We start from the raw sequence: 24,949 nt of genomic DNA, 5'->3' as shown, positions 1-24,949 counted from the left end.
TTGTATTCTGGAACAGAATCTTTAAATAGGATCAAATTCACATTAATGTCAAACTACATTCTAGACTGAAGATGGCTGCATGGGTAGAGAAGCCTCCATTAGCTGACTTAGGAGCAAAGATTTGGCCTTAGTTTTATAGCAAAAGATAAGTGATACAGTTATTAATGTGTTAAACCTAAATAAAATATTTATGGTTGGGACCTGTTAGTTGACTTTTAATTACCTGGGTAAGAAGATGCTGACTTAACTGCCACCTGTAAAATGCCCACTCAGAGTCAGACTCTGTGGAAAGATTAAAACAAAACACTGGACCATTCCTCAGCCTTAGGGGCTCAGTCCATGGTAGCTACGGGACCTGGGCCTCAGTGTGATCAACCTCTCTCTCTCATTTTAAAGTAAGGAGTTGGAAAGATGGCATTACATAAGACCACACAGCAGCAATTTAAATGTCCTCTTAGACTGCACTCCTGGAGATCAGGGATGACGGTTTAATCATTTATGTTCCCTAGCAACACATACCACAAAGTAGCTCATCAAATGCCTTAATTTATCATATGCACCCCTATGTTCATAGCAGCACAATCTACAATAGCCAGAATTTGGAAACAGCCTAGGTGCCCGTCAGCAGATGATTGGATCCAAAAACTATGGTACATCTACACAATGGAATACTATGCTGCCATAAAAAAGAAGGAATTCTCATCATTTGCAGCAACCTGGATGGAATTGGAGAACATCATGCTGAGTGAAATAAGCCAATCAATGAAAGAGAAACACCACATGACCCCACTCATTTGTGGATAATAAAGATCATTATAAACTGATGAACTAAAAGATAGATATAGAGACAGTAAAGCAACAAGCAGATTGTCAAATTACAGCGGGGAGGGGAGGAGGATCTGGGGGAGATAATAGATCAACCGAAGGACTTGTATACATGCATATAAGTACAACCAATGGACATAAAACTCTGGGGAGGGAGGGGATGTGGAGGGAGGGAGGCAAAAAAAAATCAATAAAATATGTAAAAAAAAATTTATCATATGGAAATATTTATCTATTCAAATGATTTCTATATTCCATTGTGTGTCTATTATATGACTTATCATTTGCTTCGGACCACTTAAACTCACAGACTTCAGCAAAGAGTGTATACTATATGCCAAAGATCTGCTATAATTTCGTGTGAGTGTGAAACTGGATTCCCTTGTAAGCAAACTTGTAACATGACTTCCGTCTCTAAGGAATGTAGGTTGCCTCAAATGTAAGGTTACAATTAGTCCAATAAATATTTCATGCAAGGATGACTATAGTTCCTCTAGGATGACAAAGGGAAGAGTTAAGTTGTTTAAAATCTAGGGAATAGATCTAGAAAGCTGCAGATTTAACTGATTGCCCACATTTTTACCTAGCTCCTGCAAAATACTCTTCCTGAGCCAGTCTTGGGAGGGTACAGTGTCTACAGTATTTAGCCTTGAATCTCCAAGATTTTTTTTAAGCAATGGGAATTACTCCTGAAAGTATAAGTGGAAAGAACTATTAGAACTTTCCCTAGAAAGAACTAGGGAATCTCTAGAACAAAAATAACTTTGTCAGTTAATTGTGTAATTCATCTTCCTTCCTCAAACAGGATTTAGTTAAAATAAAACATTTTAAGCCACATAAATTTCTTTAAAACATCATGAAAGCAGTTTCCTAGTCTTTTAAAAGTATATTTTTATTTATTTCAGAGAGGGAGAGAGAGAGAAACATCAGTGATGAGAGGGAATCATCAATTGGTTGCCTCCTATATGCCTCCCACCAGGAATCAAACCTACAATCTGGGTGGAATTGAACCATGACTTCCTAGTTTATAGGTCAACACTCAACCCTGAGCCACACTGGCTGGGCAGTTTCCTAGTCTTTATAATACCTCTCCTCTCTCCCTAGTTAAGTATAACAACTCAATTTACTTTTTGGCAGCTACAATTTTTAGAGTTCCTTTCATCTTCTCCCTCCCTTAGGAACAGAGAACACTTATAAAACCTCTTTGCAGATAATTTCATTGTGATTTCAATCTTCTCTCCCTTGCCCTACTTAAACTCTATTTCTTCGGTGTTCTTCATACAACCTATTTCTTAGATATTTGGTTATTTTCCCGTTTCTCTATAGGAAGATCTTATTCAAATATTTTCAGGAACATTACATTTGCATCTTCTTTTAAGCAAGAATACAGTACTCATATGCATCCTGAATGCTCTTTCTTTAACAACTTATTAGGTTGAGGAAATTTAGTTCAAGATTTTTGTTTAAATGATGTTAAAATGTACTAATTCCAAATCAGTGGTATAGATACAATAATCTGAATTTTAAAAATGTGTGTGTGTGTAGAGGGGGGAAAAGGGGGAGAATTTTGCTTGTAAACTCTACTGGTGCTATTTAAATTCAACAGCAAAAAAATAGCAGAGGTGATGTTTTTACTTTTTTAACTGTTTACCTTGTTTTTTCTTTTTTTCTTTTACTATTAAAAAACACACAAATAAATATTTTATTCCCCTAATCCTGTGGTCGGCAAACTGCGGCTCTCGAGTCACATGCGGCTTTTGGCCCCTTGAATGTGGCTCTTCCACAAAATACCATGGCCTGGGAGTCTATTTTGAAGAAGTTTAAGTTTAAAAAATTTGGCTCTCAAAAGAAATTTCAATCTTTGTACTGTTGATATTTGGCTCTGCTGACTGATGAGTTTGTTGATTGCTGCTCTAATCCTTCCAGAGCCTAAAACAAGAGGTAGCAGGAGAGCATTTTCAGTTTACACCTAAGAGGGGCTCATTGATTAGGTGAAAGAACCTAAGGACAGAATCCTACCAGGCAGAAGGCTGAGTCCTTGTCCTAATTCTACTATGTAAGAGCTCAAGGGTCTTGGCAAGACCCTTCAGATCCTCTCTCAATTTCCTCATTCACAAAATGGGATAGGATCATCTGCCCTGCCTTCTCACTAAGTAGTTGCAAGAACCAAGCATAGTAAATCAATGGACGTTAACTACTGAAAACACTGCACAAACATAAGCTATAATTACTACTTGCTGATGACTCAGCTTACGAGGATCATTAACATAAATCCAAGATTAAAACAACAACAGTAGCATGATTCACAATAGAGTTCATATGTCTATCAACTGATGAATGAATAAAGAAAATGTGGTATCTCTATACAATGCCTTTAAAAAAGAAGGAAGTTCCATCCCATGCTATATGGATGAATTTTGAGGACATTATGCTAAATATAATAAACTAGTCACAAAAGGGCAAAAATGATTCTATGTAGGTGGGGTGCCCAAAGTGGTCAAAATCATGGGAACCAAGTGGAATGGTGGCTGCCAGGAGCTGGGGGAGGGGGAAATGGAGAGTGGTTGTTCAACAGGGAACATGTTTTAGTTTTGCAAGATGAAAAAGTTCTGGAGGTCTGTTCCTCCACAATGTGAACACAGTTAACATCACTGAGCTGTGTGCTTCAGAACCGCTGAGGGTGAAAAACACACTTCAGTGTGGTGAGGGTAAGATAAATTGGAATTTACTGAAATTTAAACAAAACTAAACCAGAATTAAGAAACAAAATTAAGCCTTTGTTGGCCACCTCAATCAGCAACCCATCTTGCTAACCTTAGAAAAACATGTTGCTGATTAGTAAAGGCTTTCCCGGCAGCCACATTCTTGTGTCAGTGCATTTCTAATCCCACCGCCCTTCTCCCTCTCCCAGGCCTTCCCCACCCAGCAGTGCGGAGACCCCAGTTCACCATTCCTACAGCATCTGGTTTACACTGCTGCTAGTCTAACACTTACCACATTACTCTCAGCCAGTGACACACATTCCTGGCATCTGCATTAGATCATGAGCTTCTTGAGGAGAGAAAAAAAAATACATCTAACACATCTTTAATTTCCCTTCCTTTAGATCCCAGCTCCATAGCACAATACTACTCATCATCTGTTTGCTAATTGAATAAACTCTTCTCTTCCACAATTTTCAATGTCTGTCATTAGCTGTTGGTGGGGCAAAAACTCAGGAGCAGAGAGAGGTTGACTATTCTCAGCTGTGCATGTAGGTTTGTGTTGTTCCCCGTTCATATCTGGTAGAGAAAAAGGAGTGGAAGAATCAGGTATTTATAGCCGTGTTTATAATGATATAACAAAGTTGTTCACTGATAGCTCTCGAGGAAAAAAAACACAACAAAAAAACCTTGAGCTACAATGTTTATAATAATCCTCCCCAACCCATTTATGGTTTTGAAATAGCCAGAAGTCTATATTATATTAACAGTCCTTATTAGGGTTCTTACACGAGAGCGCATTTTAAATGGGAGCAAGCCTCAGCCCTCTAGAACTTCCATTAATAAAAACCATAAACCCACTGTAAGAGAGCGTTAACTTAGAATATTGGGTTCTCTTTAAAACATGTAACTCTTACCCATCAGAAACTTAAGACTTGATCACAGGTAGACTTGCCAAAATAAATATAACCAGAAAGAGAGAACAATATGTAATTTTATTCCTAAAATACTCAGGTCTTACTCAGACGACAGCATATAAAATGAGCAAGAAAACATGTTAACTCATTTTTTAAAATATATTTTATTGATTTTGTACAGAGAGGAAGGGAGAGAGAGAGTTAGAAACATCCATGAGAGAGTCATCGATCAGCTGCCTCTTGCACACCCCCTACTGAGGATATGCCCACAACCAAGGTACATGCCCTTGTCCAGAATCGAACCCGGGACCTTTCAGTCCCCAAGCCGACGCTCTATCCATTGAGCCAAACCGGTTTTGGCTTAACTCATTCTTGAAAACTGACGCAGGAATCTGGACCAGTGAGATTAAGAAGTATAGAGCACGCCTTGACTCTCAAGGGAAAATTGTGTCCTGTTCCTCCACAATGTGAACACAGTTAACATTACTGTGTCCTGTCTCAAGCTCAGGAGACAGGGCACACGCCTTAGTCACAGGGATGAACAGGGATGCAATCTGACCCGACACGGTGAGCTGCTGTGAAGATCAAGTGACAGAGTCAATGCCAGTCACGTCCCACTCAGGTTGGCAGCCAGTGGACATCACAGACCTGCCGTACAGCACTCAACACCACGTTAGAGACAAATAACTCAAATACAATATGACATATGGGATAGTGTATGGTGACCTAATACAGCTAAAGAGGAAATGAAAAGAGTGGTTTCATAACTTCTAAGACAAATTCCCCATTAGATGCTGAACTTGAAGGCAGGAGCCTTTTGTTCCAGTTGCCTCTGCCCAGCACAGCCCTGACTGAGCCCTGAGCTTGACACCAGCCGACTAATGCAGTCATCACTGCACCCACACCTGAGCTTCACAGATAACATATCAAAAGATATGGCAAGCAGTCTCTGCAGCAGAGATGGGTCTGAATATGACTCATGGTACCTAACGTTTTCCTATCTGACCCTTTACAGAAAAATCATGCCAATCCAGGACTAAGGCTTCGAACATGGGAGGATTAAGTCAACATTGACAGAGACAGGAAATGTGGAGAAGAAAGAGTCTGAAGGAAAAAATGAGAAGCTCAATTTTAAATGGGCGTCAGAAAGGCTAGGGATGCTGAAACAGGGACGATGTGAGATACTAAGAATAGGGAGAGAGGCCGGGGGCAGAGCTGCAGACAAAAGTGAAGCCAGGAGGAGGGTGAGAGCAAAGGGACATGGCAGTGGCTTACAACTCGTCATGGAGGTGAAGCTCTGTCTTCAAAGAAAAACTCCCTTGGGAGGAAGTCCTAATGTACCAAATGAATGGAGAAACCCGCCATGGCTGCACCCAGGAGGAATTCACAGACCGCCTCCTGCTGGGCATCCTATGCCTCTGCAGCAACTCCCGAGGAACCCATCAGTTTGAAACCGATGGCACACCGGAAGCAATAGAAGCTGGAGGTCAGAGTCTACACATTGGGTTGGTGGGACTTCCACACTTCAGGGGCGGGGGGAGCTAAGTGCAGCAGCAGAAGAGACTGAAAAGGAACTAGAGAAGCAGTAGAAACAGGATTGTGTTGTGGCTAGCACCTGCAAGGCAAAATTGACTCAGCAGAGAAGAAAAACAAGGCGAGGCCTCCTGAGAAGTCAAGGGTATGTTTAATAAAAAGGCCAATGAACTTATTTAGAAAGTCGCTGGAGACCATTGGTAGAGAGACAGAGACAGAAATCAGTCTCAAGGACGAGGGGGAAGGAATGGAGTTGGGGGATAAAGCTTGTGGCCATGAAGTTTGATGTTAACAGGAAGGGAAAGATGGGTTGAGAGGGAAGACCAGCTTATTTGTTTTAAAAAGTAAAAAGACATTTCTTCTTCCAAAAAGATTGGAAGAAGATTGGAAGAAGAACTTACATGCATATAACCCACAACCACAGACAATAGTGCGGTGAAGGCCTGGGGAAGGGGTGTGTGTGGGAGGCAGGAGCCGGATGGAGGGGGTCAATGGAGGAAAGTAGGGAGACATCTGCAATATTTTCACCAATAAAGATAAATTTTAAAGCAAGAGGTGAGAGAGGAAAAAAAATGGGTGTGGCAGATCGTTTACAAAAATGGCTGTAACAATTCCCAGGATGGAATCATGTTTTCAACACTGACTATGACCTTAGCCACATGGCCTGCTTTGGCCAATAGGACAATAGCACACATGACATGAGGAGAGACCTGAATATCACACACTGTTGTCTCTCAGTGTGCTTGTAACCCTGAGACCAGCATGGCAGTGAGCCAGCCAGCCTGCTGGGGATGGGAGGCCCCCAAAGGAGAATGAGACACCCAAGCTGCAACTGCCAAGCTGTAGACGCATGCAAGAGACCATCCTTGATCACCTGATCACCAGCTCACCTGCCAGCTGGCCACTGATACATGGAAGAGAACGGTGACCTAAGTAAATGGTGACCTTAAGCCAATAAATAGAGCAGTCTGTCCTGCAGCAAAAGCTAACTGAGAGAATGAGTGAGGATTTTTCTGGTGTAAAAGATGATATAAGAGTCAGTGCTATAGGTATGGTCTGATCATAAGTGCTCAAAAGTATTTCAAATTGCACCATAGGCACAAAGCTTTGCTTTTTCCTTTTGCATCTTTGAAATTGTCAGTAATGAGCAGTACCACACAACAAACTTTGTTATTGTAAGTACTATACTTGTCAACTAACCTTGGAGATAAGAGGCTATGACTATACCTACCCACTCATGCTTATGAGTTGACACAGAAGCTAACCCAGGTGGCTTTTGCACACTTTTTATTTCTTACAGGTAGAAAAAATGTAATCTAAGCTAGTGTGCATTTGAACAGTAAATGAACCCTGGAAGCTAGAGATATTTAGCCAGTTTTGTAATTCTATTTTGTATACTATGAGAAGAAGAGAACTGACAAATTTTCAATACAAAAATTAAAAGATGGCATTGGTATCAATGATGGAAAACTAATGTTACCAAAAATATTTTCCTAAGGGTGTCTGCCATAATTGGTGTTTTCTATTATGAGATTTCTCTGATGGATTTTATCTTCTACCAATTAAATGGATATTTTTTTTATGGATATTTTCTTCCACTGTATTTTCCTCTTTTTCAGCTTTGCCCGATGAGACACTATTTACTTTAATACATATTCTTTAGAGTCTCTCCAATAGTGTATCTTGTAGGTTGAAGAAAGTATGCAATACAGACAGAAACATATACTTCTCGCCTTTCTCCCACATAATTTTCTCAATGAGACCCATTTGTAAAAACATGTTTAACATTTTTTAAAAATAAAAAATTCATCTTTGAGTTGAAGGTGAACACACACATTCATGTTCCTTCTAAAAAGGCTCCTTAGGGGAATTATTTCCTGTTGGGTAGGATTCTCCCCATGTCATGATAAACTTCTTTTCTCTTTTATAGTATGTTTATTAATAAATATGGGATATAAAACACATCAACTGAATATATACTACCTCTTGAAAATTTTTTTCCCCCCAAAGTATAAACCCATAAATATAAAGAACAGAAAATGAGAGGTCAAAATGTAAAATAAAAAAATGACAGACAATGATAATTAACAGAGTAGAGAGAGTGATAATATAAAATATTAGGAAATCAGGGACCCCTCTCCGGGGACAATGACCAGACTGAAAGAAAAAACACACCCAATCAATTACCCTGTAAAAGGCTGACAGTCAAAAAGCTTTCTCATTTTGTGCAGAGCTGCTAGTCAGTTTTACAATGTCTTGCTCTTAATTATGAATGGACAGCCAGAAATCAAATCTCTGAAAAGTTTTCAGTCTGTAAAATTAAAATCAAATTTTAAAAGTTTAAAAATATGAACTGTCCAGAAATCTTTTAAAAAAATACTTAAGATGTATAAGAAAAAAATATTATACCCATGCAACAAGAACAGGAATCTATAAAAGCAGAGATAAGAAGCAAGTTCTTGGAAATTAGACATGCTCAATAATAAAATTCCAATAGAGCCTAGCCAGTGTGGTTCAGTGGTTGAGCATCGATCTATAAATCAGGAGGTCATGGTTCAATTCCTAGCCAGAGTGCATGCCTGGATTTGGGGCTTGATCCCCAGTGTGGGACATGCAGGAGGCAATTCTCTCTCATCATTGATGTTTTTATCTCTTCTTCCCCTCCCTTCCTCTCTGAAGTCAATTAAAAAAAAATTCCAATAGATGGGTTAGAAGATAAAAGGAGAAAAATTCAGATAGTGGAGCAAAAAGAGAGGTCTGAGTACATAAAAATGAGCAAAGAAGAAGGCTCTGATCAAATGTGTGACAAAGGAGAGAAGCTGAAAAAGAGGAAAATACAGTGGAAGAAAATATCCATAAAAAAAGAAGTCACTTTCCAGAACCAAAGTGACTTCAATGAACATGTGTATGAGAAGCCAGACACAATAAATAAGACCCACACCAAGGCACAATTCCAAAATACCAAAGGAAGAGCAGTTTTCAGTATGTTATAAGCCAGTATACTAAAATGTGTACAAACATTTTAAAATCACATTCAAGGACCAAATGATGCTGGCAAACACATGAACAGAGCTAGAAGACAGTAAAATAATGTCTTCAACATTCTGAAGGAAAATGTTTTTAATACATAGATACTATACCCAGCCAAACTACTAATTAAATGTGAGGCTAGAATAAAGACATTTTCAAGTTGGCAAAATCTCAAAAAAGTAACCTTTTTCTAGAAGATTCCATAGTTTTTTGCTGGCAATTATTTCCTTACTTTGGCCTTTACTTACATGACTTACTAGGTTTTGGAGGCATTTTCCTCTTCCCTATCCCCCATATTCTATTTCATAAGCTAAACTCCATCTCACCATCCTGTAAAGTCTAGTTTTAAGCCACCTCATCCAAGAAGGATTTTCTGTTCCTACCAGCAGGGTGCAATCTTTTCCTCTCAGGCTCACAGACTCTATTCCAGGAAGGGACTTGTGTTTTACCTCTAATCAGCACTCTTTAAAGCCAAACTATGCTCCCTAAGCCACCAGTAGCAGTTTTCTTCAGGCAAAAGACCCCCGGTTTCTTCTTCGTGGCTCTGTCCTTTCAGTTCTTCTACTCAGCAACTGTGACTAATACAAATTCTTTAATATGGCAGCCACTCACTGATAAGGGAACAACGAACTATTTCATGTTAATCCATTGTACAAAGGATATAGCACTGAACTAGTTCATCTCTGTGCCAATCCCATCCACATCTAGACTTCCCATCTCAGAGTCCCTGCGTTTAGGCAGAAAGGATCATTTTGGGGAAAGAGAAAAGAGATCAACCTTCTAGTTAAGAAAAGATGATCATGTGATCCAGCAACTTCACTCCTAGATACACACATAGAAGAAATGAAAACATATGCTTATGCAAAAACTCTATACAAATGTCATAACAGCGTTATTCACAATAACTAAAAGGTGGAAACAAACTCAGCTGTCCACCAAATCATGAATGAATAAATGAAATATGATGCACCCATACAATGGGATATTGTTTGACAATAAAAAGGAATGAAGTGCTGATACATGCTAGAGCATGGATGAATACTGAAAACATTACGTAGGTGCAAGTAGCCAGTCACACCAGACCACCTTCTGAATGCTTCTGTTTATATGAACCATCAAAAATAGACAAATCTGTGGAAATAGAGTGGAGTAGTGGTTGGTTGCCTAGGGCTAAGAGGGTTGGAAGAAATGGGGAATAACTGCTAATTTAGAATATAAAAATTCACTGGATGGCGGGATGGGTAATAAAAATGTTCTAAAATTTATTATAGTAATGGTTGCATAACCCTGTGGGGGGGAAAAATATATATATATATATATATATATATATATATATATATATATATATATCCCTGAATTGTGTACTTGGAATGAGTGAATTATATCTCAGGGTATTTTTTTTAATGATCAATGTAGGAATAAATTGAATTCACATATTACTTGTCTTTAAGGCATAATCAAAGAGCACCAGCTTAAATAAGGCAAAACATGCAAAATATGCCAAAACTGGATCAAAATGTGCATTTGCAATCAGAAAACACCCAGTTAAAGTCATGTTTGTTGATATTTATTTGTCCCCACTTTAATATAGAATCTGTTCACAGCAAAGTTTACTAGTTTAAGAGAAGATATAACAAAGTATAGTGAAAAGTACTGGGTTTTACTGGAAGCACAGTGTGCCTGGTTATATAAACTTTTGTAGGTCACTTAATTCCAGAAGGCAGTGTCTCTAGTTTCACTACTTGCTAATCACCTTATTTCACAAGCGTATTCTTGGCAATTAATGGATAATGTAGTTCACATTTATAGTGGGGCAGGATCTTTAAGCGGCACTGAGGTTTATTCCAGGCATTTACACAGACCTATTGAGCATGATCGGCAGGGTGAACTAAAGCACCCACTTAGGAAATCTTCCTGCTTGAGAGATGCTAGATTACAAAATAAATCTATAAAACTTTGATTCTTTCCAAATGGATGTGCAGTGTTTTAAACTATCTAAAATTAACTGGTGAATTCATATATTTTTCAACTTGAAAGCTGCCTTTTGAAATAGGTCTCAAAAAGGTATAAAGGCATGGTGGAGGGGAACAGATAAAAACAATCTAATGGATGAGCCAACTACAATCCCTCTTCACATTTCACCTTAAAGGATATTGAAACTAATAAATCAGATTTACCAAACCATGATTTTAACCTAAAGTAAAATCCTAGTCCTATGTTCTTTCATAACATATTAAAATTCACACTTCCCCAGTTGAGTGCATCAAAGTTTTAAGATATTGACCTAATTTTAAGAAAGGGAAATACTAGATGCAAATAAACTACGTTCACTAAACATACTAGGTAGCCCTTCAATTATTTTTGTTTTTGTTTTAAATTCTCTTTATTTTCTCCAATCTTCTACATTATTTGTAACTATAAACTTTTCCTGTCTGTATGATGAGCAGCATGAACCTGGTGTGATTTAGGACCAATACTACTATTTTGATCCACGCTGGTTTGAAAGATATTAGAAATTCTATGAAGCTGTGCCACTTAACTCAGGACTTGTAGCAGTCACGGACAAAACTATGCCAATCAGAGAACTGAAGACTTTGAAAACCAAACCTAGAAGACCTTGGATTACATAATGATGTGGTATAAACTGGAGAAACTTTAATTTTAGTGTGTGAAAAATCACATGAATAAATTAGTGCAAATAAAACACTGTTTCTGGAATACAAACTTATTTTTTTTATTTTGGCTTTTCTCTTTGCACTTCGATACAAAATGTAGAATGTAGAATTCAGCTTCTAAATTGCAACACTTACTAGCTACACTGCAAACTTTTGGCAATTAGTTTCACTGGAGTGCATTCATTATTTAATTTTCTTCCCTGTTTCCTTTCATCTACATAATTTTTATTCTAATAAAATTTAACAAGAGGTCTACCCTTTTAACAAATGTTTAAGTGCACAGGACAGTACTGTTAACTATAGGCATGGCGTGGCACAGCAGTTCCTATAACTTATTCACCATGCCTAACTGTATGTGTATTGACTAGCAACTCACCATTTCCTCCTCCAGGCCCTGGCAACTCTACTCTCCGCCATGAGTGTGACTACTTTAGAACCCCAGAGGAGCAAGATCACACAGTGTTTTTCCTGCGGCTGGCTGAGTTCACTGAGCATAAATGTCCTCCAGTTTCATCCACACTGTCACATCATAGTGTTTTAAATGACTCACTCTGGTAGAGCAGATGACCTGATAGCAACTGGGCCACACCTGGCTTCATCAGCTGCCTGCTCCTCGGGGTGGTCTTGCAGCCAGGACTGTATCCCACCTGGAGATGACTTCCCTGCCCCTGAGGTGAGAATGCTGCTTCGATGTATGGAAACACTGCTTCTTAGGAGTCATGGCCTCCTGGCAGTTCCTCTGTAAACTGCGATGGCAGCTGTGCTAGAGGTCATGAATATTACATAAGGGCTGTCCATGCTTTCAAACCAGAATCTCCAAGCCACGATTCCCATAGCAACACACCGAGATTTTACTCATCTCAGAGATACAGCAGCCAGCATAAGTATTCTAATGTTACCCTTGATTTTTCAGCAAGATCAACCCAGTATTTCTTTTTCAAAGCAATAATTCTTTAAAAAAAACAAAACAAAAAGCAACAACAACAACAAGATACATGTACTACTACTATATGTAATACTTGAAATAATAAAAAAATATACTTTATAGCAAAAAAAGAAAAGAAAACCAAAAACTGTGTTCAAATATGTTCATTTAAAAGTTATGGAGTATCACACACGCCAAGATACCTTAAAATGGAACAATAACCTAGGGATGGGGAATGTCCGACCCGAGGGCCATATAAGGCCCGAGAAACCCTTTGTTCTGGCCAAGGCATTAGGAGTGAGTTCATTAAATGTTTGACCAAATATAGAAGGCTAATTTTTAGGTTGATAATTTTGTATGGTTCAAAAATGATGTTATAAATATCCAAATAGCCCTTGGCCAAAAAACGGTTCCCTACCCCCTGCTTTAGAAATGACTATATGGGAAAAAGAATTCAATACATGACAATTAGTAAAATCTAATAGAGTCTCAGCTAAATTCTGTACTTGCATATTTCATATCTGATTTCCAGTTCCCCTTCCACATACATATGCACTTTATTATTATAGGACAGAAGAAACATTTTTAAATAATAAAATCCTTTGTTGCTTTATTTTTGAAAAATGCAATATGAGCCATTTTTTTAAATATAAGAAAAATAATATTATAAAGCACTGATGGAGTAAAATTTGGGGGAAAGATTATTCAAATAAATACCAAAATAAACATTAACTTGAATAAAGTTTGTTTTTCTGAACAGAGAAGTGGTCTGCTGAAAAAATAAGGTAAAATCATTTTTAATATTAGATACTGTTTTTTTCTCCTGGTATAATCAGGAATCCTTTTGTGTGTCTAAATGAACAATATACCACGGACACAAGTTGTTTGGATTATACAATCACATGGAATGCAAGACCACTCATATATCACACTTCCTTTTTCTACCAAGGAAAGAAAATAATACCACTTTCTGTATGTCTTTTAAACCAGAAAATGAAATACTGTAAGAACTCGAACACGCCTCCACAGGTGGTCCATCATGGGCCCAGCACCACTGGCGGAGGAAGAGCTTGGCAGGGAAAAGGATCTTACCTTTGCTTTTTCCAACTGGGCCTGGGCCTGCCGCTCTGCTTCTCTGCGCACCGCCTCCCGGTCTTCCTCCAAAGACACATCGGAATCGGATGGACGGCTGGTGTAGGAGTCTGCCGAACCCTGGAAAGGGAAGTTTACGTTTTAAAACAGATCCCATCCATGACGTTTGTGTTGGGAATGTTTCATTGACACTACAGTTAGCTTCCTAGATTTTGCCACAAGTTCCTGAAGAGAAGAGACAAGAATCCACCTCCTGGCACACCATCTAGAAAAAAAGATCATGCTGTGGTCTGCAGACCATTCACTAGGGTGGCTGTGCCTACCAAGTTACCATTCCTTCCCCAGCTTTCTGTTCCAATTAATGTCCCTCCTGGAAAACAGAACAAGTTCCTTCACGGTCACACCAGCTCCGTGGTGCAGTGCAGAGCTGAAGGGCACAGATGGGTTTCAAGGATAGCTTCAAGAACAATCTGCACGTAGAGCAAGCAGTCGCCCCCAGAAAGAAGGCACTGCTAATAAAACACATCCCCGAAAGGTAAAGGACTTATGAACCCGGACTCTCCAAAACCTCCCTACTGTGAGCTGACTCCGCTTTCATCTTAAGCATCCTTTTGCACCTTTGTATTCATTCACCTGATACCTCCTCTGACAAAACTGTAAAACAACAGCAGTCGGCTCCATACAATCTTTAAGCAACACATTAAAAAAAAAAACACACACACACACACAAAACAAACATACAAAAAAACAAACACCTTTAAATAGATATTAACAAAACCTCTCTGAAGAAAACACCTGCCGGGGATTTATCTCCGTTGGCCAATAAACCATGACACAGGAAAAGGAGCTCAGAAAATGACAGGACTTTGCCTGGCTCCCGCTCTTGCAATCAGGATCATATTACTAAATAAAAGGAGCCCGTGCCAGCACTCACTCCAACACCAGCAAAAGCAAAGGCGAGCCCTGGAGCTTACACAGATGTCCGAGTTCTTCAGCCTTCCTCCCTTGGCTCTTTTCAGAAGCCGGATCCAGGTGGCCTTCATGAGCCAGACCGCGCCTTTCCCCTCCGCAGCGGCAGCCCCGGGCACCGGTCCTCCGCGCGCGCCGAGCCCTGCGGAGCAGCCTCCGCGCCGGCCCCAGCCATGCTCCGGCCGAGCCCCGTCTCAGCCCCTCTCTGCCTCCGGGCTTTCACTCCCTGCCCCGGAGGAGGACTCCGGTCCGAGGGGATGCGTATTCTCCCATTCCAGATGGGAAACAAACACTTGAACGCTGTAGGCTGCTTTAAAAATGAAGAACACCTCAAGTGCGTTCCAAGGCAGGCACCAACTCGTTCTTAAACTTCATGCATTTTCCTACCCAGAAGAGTCTTCCTGCTCCCAGATTGCTAAAGGAAGCTGGTTGCAAGAGAACCTTAAAAAAAAAAAAAAAAAAAAAAAAAAAAAAGGAAGAAAAAAGAACCCACACACCTAGTGCAAAACGTATGCAGTGACATTTGCAAGTGCAAAGTTCAAGCCTTATCTTCAGAAATCTGGAGGGGGAAGGCGGGCAAGGCACTCACCGCACTGGGCATGCTCCATAGGTAGCCTTTCCAGGCGGATGCTCACATCACCCGCACTGCACTCACTGTTCCTCTATGTCCAATTGCCATTTGCATCCGAAGTGTAAACAGCTGGAGAGGGTTCTGGTTCTATAGTAACAGGCACAAGGTCTGTTTGTCATGTTTATGTTTCCGATAAAGCATTCTCTCAAAAAGACAGCATGTGATCTTTTCCTTTAAGGATCCCTTTCCACTAACCTGCTTACAGAAAGTCCTTCCTATGCTACAAGACAATGCAGAGATAATAGTATATACAATATTGGGCAGCAAAAATCAAATAATGCTCAATAACTGTAATAGCATACTGCTCTTGCTTGCTTGTGACTTCCCAAGCAAGATGCAAGAGAGAAGTTTGCTCAGTTAATTAGGACATGAGAGTAATCACAGCTCCAAGCTATGAGTTTCACCTAGCTCAAAATGACTTTGAAATGCTTCTCCAACTGAGAAACTAACGCTTGAAATAAAGTCACTGGAATACATAACTGCGTGAATTGTTATAGCAATAATTATGAAGAAGATTCAAAGCTTGGTTGGTTTATTAGTTTGAGTTAGGAGTCATGAAACAGTTTAGTCCAAATTATTTTTATAAATAAGACAACTGAGGTTTGAGAAGGAAATATATTTAAGTTTTTAATATCCTGTTGTAGTGGAATTACATTTTTAAAGTTTATTTATGAAGACATACACGTTTTCAGGTTTCCTAAAGTAAACAAAATTCTATCATTGCCTTCTAAGCTGCAATTTTTTAAAGAGAGTTACTTGGTAAAGTTTTATGTAAATGAAAGAAAGTCATTCTTAAGAATTTATCCCTTTTCTTCCCTTTCTTTCTTCTTTTATCCTTTCAATTCTGGGCTAAGACCAGTTTTCAGGACATCAATGTTAGGAAATAGTTTTAGAACAGAAGTAATAGATTGAATGCACCTTAATTTCGGTATAATTACATAAATTGATATTAAAAAGATATATTATTAACAAGTGAATGTAAAATGCATGGAAGATACAAAGTTGATTCCAATTTTTTGTTTAAGTAAAATTCTCAAGGGACATATGAGTCTTTCTACGCAGACACACATGCTAAGGGGCTCCCCATTTTCCCAGATCATTCCCTATACTGTAGTGGTCGGCAAACTCATTAGTCAACAGAGCCAAATATCAACAGGGCTGAAAACCAACTTTTGCACATGGGCCACGAAGTTTCAATTGCACTGATCATGTGTGCTCGCATGTGGTATTTTGTGGAAGAGTCACACTCAAGGGGCCAAAAGCTGCATGTATAATAGTTCACGAGCCGCAGTTTACAGACCTCTGCCCTATAGTATGGGTAGCACAGTAGAAAATTACCAAGAAGCACAATTATGCCCCATAAAGGGCCTCAGACTGGCATTTTAGACCCAATCACCTGCCAAAAGCTCAGGTCACACCTCCTGGAAGACACACAATTTCTGTCATAAAGAAACCCGTAACGACAGGAAGAGGATTAACACACACAATGCATGCGATCTTTCCCTTTTAAACAAGATAAGATTTTAAAAGTCCTTTGCTAATAACCAGGTGTAGCTTTTAATTGCACAGTCATTTTGAGACCTGTTTCCAAGCTTAAACAGCTAAGCGGTTTACAACGAAACAAAACAGAACCCTCTCCATCGACTTTGGCAATTATCTTTTGAATATTGGCGACACTGTATTAACCTTTAACGATTTTACAATATGAAATAGGACCATGAACTGTAGCTTATAAACCTTTTAAGTGGAGCGTATAGAAGTCACATTATTTTCACACCTTGTACCTGTAATAGTCTATACTTTAAACATATTTTTCATTATAGAAGTTACAAATCCCATTGTAAAAAGAGGAAGGCACGAGTGAGGTCACCTTATGTATCCTCTCACCTAAGAGAGCCGCTATTAAATGGTAGCACGGGGAGCCTCCAGAGTTGCTGCAATTTTGAAAGTCACCCTCCCAACGTGTGCATCACAATTAATCTCCTTCCTTCTGGGAGCATGGCTACGTGCAGTTAAAGGTGATATATCTAATTAAGCTTTGCCTTTGCTGCCATATGGACTTTCTGGGTCATTCTGCCTCACGTTGTCTTTAGTCAAGAACAGCTGGCAATCATTTCCATTAACTCCAGAGCAGGTTCATTACAAGATGTACCCTTGATCTCTTCCATGTTCTGGCCTTTTGTGGTGTTTGTCCTTTCAGGTACATCACATGTTCAGCTACCCACACTTCCTTTTCTGCATCTTAATGTTCTTATTCCTCATTGTACCATCCCAAAATACAACTAGCACCTAATGTCTACCAATAATTCATTCCAAATCTTCTATTTTTATCCTGAGAACTCTCACTCCAAATGTGTGTTCTTTGCTTTTAGGAAATGTTATTTTAATGGGATTAAATTATACTTTTAGGTACTCTTCAACTTCTGTTTTTTTCCACTCTAAACTCTTTTATGTCAAGTATTGGCACAAAAATGATCACCTTTTCCCTTAAGCATTTTTGTTTTGGAATTTATAACTTGCTTTTTTGATGTTGTACTCTTCCATTTAACAGTCATATATTTCCAGCATCAGTTATCTTCAGCGTGCTCTTGTTTTATCTTTTAAAGCCAAAAAGATGAGAGTTATACACCTATTCAGGATATTTTTGATCCCAAATTGTTCATCTATTTCTGTGCAAAATTTTCAAGTGAAGTCTAAAACAAGGCTTTTAGGCAAAATCAATTTCTAAGAGTATCTAAGGTTACCAAATTCTAGACAAAGCTATGTCCAACCAAAATATGTTAGGCTTCAAACGACCATCACATGGAGAGGATTATGCTAACTCAGTGGCAAATCTGACTTGTTTCTTCCTGACCTGCCATGGGATAGACAGACATCCACGGCCATTCTGGTCAGACCCACATTTTTAAAGTAAAACAATATGGGATAGACTTCTGCAAACAAGGACTGAAGGGAAAGGGTTTGTCTCTTGTATTGTCTGCTTGCAATGGCAGATAATTTTTTCATTTCTCCTACTGTCATCTCTTTCCACACTTCAAAGTAATTAACTTTTTTTTTCTGTGAGGAGATTTGGATCTCTCTAAGAAAATGAATTGCTCTTCATGCTTTGTTGGTTTCTTCAGAAACAAAACCACATACTTTCAGGTTGTATGAGCCCCCTATAAATGTTGGAGATTAAACCTTTATCAGAGATAACATTGGCAAATATGTTCTCCCATGCAATGGGCTTTCTTGTTGTTTTGTTGATGGTTTCTTTTGCTGCGCAGAAGCTTTTTATTTTGGTGTAGTCCATTAGTTTATTTTCTCTTTAGTTTCCATTGCCCTAGGAGCAGTATAAACAATCCAATCAAAAAATGGGTAAGGAACCTAAATAGATTCTTTTTGAAAGGGGACATATAAAAGTCCAAGAGACATATAAAAACATGCTCAAAGTCATTAATCATCCAAGAGATGCTTTTTCAAAACAACAATGAGAGACTGGTGCACCACTGAGAACAGTATGGAGTTTCCTCAAAAAATTAAAAATGGTCCTAACTGGTTTGGCTCGGTGGATAGAGCATTGGCCTGCAGACTGAAGGGTCCCAGGTTTGATTCCAGTCAAGAGCATGCACCTTGGTAGCAGGCACATCCCCAGTAGGGGGTGTGCAGGAGGCAAGTGATTGATGTTTCTCTCTCATCGATGTTTTTAACTCTCTATTCCTCTCCCTCCTCTCTGTAAAAAAATCAATAAAATGTATTAAAAAAAAAAACAACAACTAAAAATGGAGCTACCATTTGACCCAGTAATCTCAGGTCTAGGAACATATCCCAAGAAACCAGAAACACTGATCAGAAAGGATATATGCACCCCTATGTTCATAGCAGCACAATTCACCATAGCTAAGATTTGGAAACAGTCTAAGTGCCCATCATCAAATGAGTGGATTAGAAAATTGGCACATCTACACAATGGAATATTATGCTGCGGTAAAAAGGAAGGAATGCCTATTATTTGCTAACAGCACAGATGGACCTAGAGAGCATTATGCTAAATGAAACAAGCCAGTCAGAGAAATATAAATATCACATGATCTCATTCATTTGTGGAATATAATGAACAACATAAACTGATGAACAAAAACAGATCCAGAGACAGAGAAGCATTGATCAGACCGTCAAACCTCAGAGGAAAGGAAGGGGAGGATTGGGGTAGGGGGAAGAGATCAACCAAAGGACTTGTATGCATGCATATGAGCCTAACCAGTGGACACAGACACTTATGGGGATGAGGGCATGAGTGGAGGACTGGGGGGAAATGGAGGAATAAGGACACATATGTAATACCTCAATCAATAAAGAAAACAACCATGCACTTTTCACTGATAATGAGAATTTCTGACACTAAAAATTGAAGGAAAAAAAAGTGTTCCTGACATCATTAGTCAACAGAGCCAAATATCAACAGTACAACAATTGAAATTTCTTTTGAGAGCCAATTTTTTAAAACTTAAACTTCTTCTAATGCCACTTCTTCAAAATAGACTCACTCAGGCCATGGTATTTTGTGGAAGAGCCACAATCAAGGGGCCAAAGAGCCACATGGGGCTCGCAGAGACCCTGTTTGCCGACCACTGATGTAGGCTATTGAGACGAAGCTCATTTTCATTGCTACTGTATACTTCAGTTTGCAATTGTCACATCATTTCTGCTCAAATACATCTAGTAATGAAATCTCATATGTGACTGGCCTACCTTTTGGCTTAAGGTCAAAAATATTAACAGAAGTAAAGGTAATCTATAATATGTAAGTTCATTCCTGTGTGATACTTTTGTGATTATGTAAAAGCTAAAATGATAGCTTTAATTTTCTCAAGAGCTTGGGAAAATTTATAAACTTTGTATGGTTATAGTATGTATTGACATTAAGTTGTACTGAAAACAAAACAAAACACCAACACCACAAAACCATGCATTTAGAACTGTAAGTGCTGTAACTGTAAGTTAAATTCTGGGAATATGATTGTGAGAAGGATTAAAACTTTCTTTCCATTGTGGAGCTTTATATTCTAGTGAAAGAGACTACTTTAAAAAAAAGTTATTGAAAACCAATTATAATGAAAAAAAAATTAAACAGACTGAGATAAAATTATGGTGGTGGGAAGATGCTAATTTTGTTAGGATGATATGACATTAGGAGGTGATATTTAACCTAAAGGATAAAGAAAAAAGTTAGCCCTGCAATATTTTGAGAAAAGAAATGTCTAGACAGAGAGAACAGAATATGCTAAGGCCCTGGACAAGGAATGCTTAGTAGTTTGAAAAAGTGAGAAGAAGTCAGTACAGGTAACATGGTACTTTTCCGGAGTATTTAAGATCTTTTCCAAATCCCTCTCCTCTCAGTTCATCCTGCAGGTAGATACACATTCCAGCACACCTAGAACTGGGAATCCTTTTTGTTTACATAGAATCACTTTACAGAAAAACTACTTACACATATTTTATTTTCTTAATCAGAAGTGGTATTTAAATTGCCACTAAATTCCACTTTATTGGAACAATCACTTCTGAGATTTAAACAAAGTTCTTTGATTGTCTTCCTTCTACATCCAGTACTATCTCTTAAAGCTTAAAGTCAGTAAATTTTTGAGATTGTTCTATATTATGCTAATAATGAGGTTAATCAATTTATTTCTATTAGAGTATGTATATAAATGATAATAATTGCTAATTTTTAGTGAATGCATACCCTATGCTAGATAATGTGTTGATTCAGAAACATTAAATAATCTAATTATCTCAATTTTTACTCATTAAAAAACTGAGGCAAAGAGAAGTTAAGATATCTGACTTTGGTTATAAAACTAATAATGGAGGTTGGAGCACTTTGAATTCAAGTTCCATGCATAAATCACTTCTTAAAAAATAAAAGCTAGAACATATCTGTAGCTGCAACTGATATTTCTATTAATCAAAAACATTTTTGTCTTTAAGGGACACTTATAACCATTTCTAATGGTCATAAATGTCATGATGAAATATCTTTGCTAAATTTGGTTCATTCTCTCTTTCTCTTACACACACACACACACACACACACACACTCACACATACACAGCTTCTCAAATTTATCTTCCCCAAAGGCAGTGAAGATACAATGAAGGTTCAATAAAACACAGATAATTTGTCAATGTAATGCTATTTGGTGGAAAGAAGGATTCAAAGAGTTGGCTGCTACCCTGAAATTTTCCTCACATCGAAGTAGCTCAAAATTATAAAGCATTCTTTTCATTATTTATCTACAATGGAAAGTACACAGTATAATAGAACAAGAAAACAATGGAAGTCAAGAAACTGGCTACTTAAATTTTTCTCTCTTCCCTGAAAATGAACATGACTTGGCAAGCTGGCCTTCAGTAGCCTCTTTGGCAGCTGATGTTGCCTGAATCTGGCTGGAATTCATGTGTCTCCCAAGTAACCTTTCAGTTCAACAATAGCTGCTAGTGTGCAGCACAGAAGATGAAGGGATTAGAGTGCAAACCATAGGTCTAAAGTGAGGGTATGATGGCGATTTATATTTTGTATAAGAGCCTCTGTACAATATTTGCAAAATTTGACAGACAAAAAGAATCTTTCTCCCCACCCCCATGTTTTTATTGACATTTAGAGAGACGGAGGGAGAGGGAGAGAGAAAGAGAAACATCAACATGAGAGCAGAACATCGATCAGCTCCTCCCACATTTCCAATATCAGGGACCAAACCCACAACTGGGGCATGTACCCTGACCAGGAATCACACAGGCCTTTTGTGTGTGATCACAGGATGATGTCTAACCTACTGAGCCACACCAGCCAGGTTAAAAAAAACAGCAACATTTTGAAAAAGTTAAAATTAGATAGCTAATTTTAATATTATTTTAAGTTTGGATTTCAAGTAAAGGATAAACAATTGTCCTTCCTAATTATAATACATCATTTTTTTATTTTTATTTATTTATTTATTTATTTATTTATTTATTTATTTATTTATGTGTGTGTGTGTGTGTGTGTGTGTGTGTGTGTGTGTGTGTGTGTATAGGAGGGTTTAGGCGTTTCAAAATATTTATGGATGGTGATAGATGACAAGAATTTTTCATTCTATTCAATAGTATCATTCCTTACAAAAAACTTCACCTTTAAGTCATGAGAATGGGAATGAGCAGGCAAGAAGCCGAAAAACAGTGCTTGGGAGAGGTGGACTTTCTCAAAATATTAACACATTAAATGAGAGAAAAGGAATGAATGAATCATATGTAAGAAATTTTTGGTATTGGAATTCATGGTGGGTATAGAAACTCTGCATGGACATCACTACCATTAGTCTTTCTATTGAATCATTCCAATTAGCATACATACATGTAGTGTAGTATTTCTTGTTGCCCAAGAAAACCTTTCTTTAACTCCATTTTCTTGACAGCTCCTACTCTATTCCTTTGTTCTTCTTTGCAGAAAAAAATGCCTCAAAGAAGTTGCTCCTACTCATTCCAATTCTCTCTTAGACCTACTCTCTTCTACCACTCCACCAAAACTACTCAAAATCATCAACGATATGTGGCTAAATCCAGTAGTGAATTCTCAGTGCTCATCTTAACCATCAGTAGCATTTTGCATAGCTGTTTAATATTATTCTGTGTTCTTTATTCACTTTCTCAACTTGGCTTCCAAGAAATCTCTCTCTCCTTTTACATGTTGCTCTTTCTCTTGCCCGTTGGCTGCTTCTTCTAAGTCTCCTCTTCCACTCATTTCCTACACCCTCCACTCATACTATACAACCTCCTTTCAGTGCCAACCTCATAGGTCTCCTTGATGTTCCCCAAAGGTAGCAGGAATCTTCTCTCCTTAGCTTTTCACATGCCTGCCTATCATCTCCTTCAAGTTTACTCAAACATCGCCTTCTCAAAGAGGCTTTCTGGAACCATCCTGTTTAAAACTGTAACCCTACTGCTCACCCCAGTATCTCTAATCTCACTTACCCTGTCCTACTTTTAAGAAATAGTGCTTTTACTTTCTAACATACAATATATAATTTGTTATGTTTATTGTTTAGTGTCTATCTCCCTCCTCTAGAATATAACATCCATGAGGGCAGAGATTGTGTTTTGTTTTCTTCATTCATTCATTCATCCCAGTGCCTAGAATAGTGCCCGGCACAGAATACATGCTCTGTGAACATTTGTTGAATGAAAGAATAAAGGTTACTGGAAAGATCCTATTCTCCATCACATCCTACATCTTGAATCTCTTCCACTATATGAAGTCCTTTTTAGCATTCTTAAACATTTCTCAATTTTCCTAAACATTCTTATGCCTCTTAAAAAAACAAACAAACAAACAAAAAAACCCCACAGTAATCTGACCCAGAGTGAGTGACCAATAAATATTTTCTATAGTGAGTAAAATTATCAAGCAAACATTTCAGCCTGAAGATATAATATTTGGTGTTTTATAATAAGCTTAAATAAATACTAAATGTGTTAACTTAGTGTAAATGTCAACTATAGGTCAGTTGGTTAAATAAACCAGTTCCATAACAAGCAAACCACTCACACACAAAAAGTAATTACATTGAAAGTTTATAGAGCATCCATCTTCCAAGGAATTTAGGAGAGATTTTATATTTTGAAAAATATGATTAATGCTTATGTTCTAGGAAGCTTCTTTTCCCATTAACTCCACTTCTTCCTTCCAGGGACTCAAAGTTCCAATTCTAAAGCTGCTAATGACTCATTGTATAGCCAGAGGCAAGTCGTGTAATTTTTTTCCAGACTTGCCCCCACAAAATGAGCATGCTGAATCAAAGCTACTAGAAGGAATATTCTTGAAAATGTTCTTGCATATGGTTAAAAATTGTAAATATGACATACTATATGACTCTTTAGTACTAACTTCCATGTATCATGCAGTACCCTTACAGTATTTCCATGGGGATAGAACTTAAATTCACAGCAGAAAACGTGACCCTGCACACGTTTATTAAGAGAATGTTTAAGAAATCCAGCCAGCAAGGAGGAAGATGCTTTTTCTGGCAATTTTGAGTAGCATACTCAAAGGAAGATAACTGACTAACTGAACAAATACAAAATTCTGGGACAACTTCGCGGGCTCTCTATGACTAAATAAAGGTTACATCAAAAGATGGCATGTCCAGCTGTGAGCCTTTCCTTGCATGGCGGAACAAACAGCAAATCTTGGCCTTTCAGGGCGAATTCTGCCAGGTGGCAATGAACAGTCAATCCACAGACATTTAAGGATAGTAATCATATGCATCCTCCAAGGAGCCACACAGCTGTGAAAAGGGATATGGTTTCAGTCCTTAAAGATCTGACCTTTGAAACTTTCTTTGCACATACAGAAGGTACTATGCTAACTGGTAAGAAAACCTATAAGAGGTAAATAGATTTAGACAGAGGTTATGAATTTAAAAATTCACTAACTACTCAACTTGTCACAAACATCTAGAAGGGTTGTTCAGCCTCACTAAATTAAACACAACCCCATTTCCTCATTAAATTAGCCCTATTTTTAGCAAAGTACCAATTCACAATGTTGTGAGGAGACATGAAAACTGATGCTTTCCCATCTTGGTGGTTTTGTGACTTTCATACAATCCTTTGGGAAAACAATGGTCTTTTTAT

General features: G+C 38.2%; 1 protein-coding gene across 7 annotated transcripts in view; it reads right to left on the bottom strand.

Annotated features, from left to right (window-relative positions):
- The window catches only part of CACNB2 (calcium voltage-gated channel auxiliary subunit beta 2), a 357,975-nt gene that overhangs the window by 119,163 nt on the left and 213,863 nt on the right, over nt 1-24,949 (bottom strand). For 4 of the 7 annotated variants that reach the window (XM_084868414.1, XM_084868415.1, XM_084868421.1 and 1 more), the window contains one exon: nt 13,700-13,819. In XM_084868414.1, the coding sequence (XP_084724540.1) occupies nt 13,700-13,819 (120 nt within the window). Of the gene's footprint in view, nt 1-13,699; nt 13,820-14,673; nt 15,125-24,949 lie in introns of those variants that run through there. The other 3 variants (XM_084868417.1, XM_084868418.1, XM_084868420.1) reach the window with 2 other exon arrangements.

The sequence above is a fragment of the Pipistrellus hanaki genome (assembly GCF_964339955.1).
Source record: "Pipistrellus hanaki genome assembly, chromosome: 1".
In the NCBI taxonomy this organism is placed as follows: domain Eukaryota; kingdom Metazoa; phylum Chordata; class Mammalia; order Chiroptera; family Vespertilionidae; genus Pipistrellus; species Pipistrellus hanaki.
This window is presented reverse-complemented; position numbering and strand designations above follow the sequence as displayed.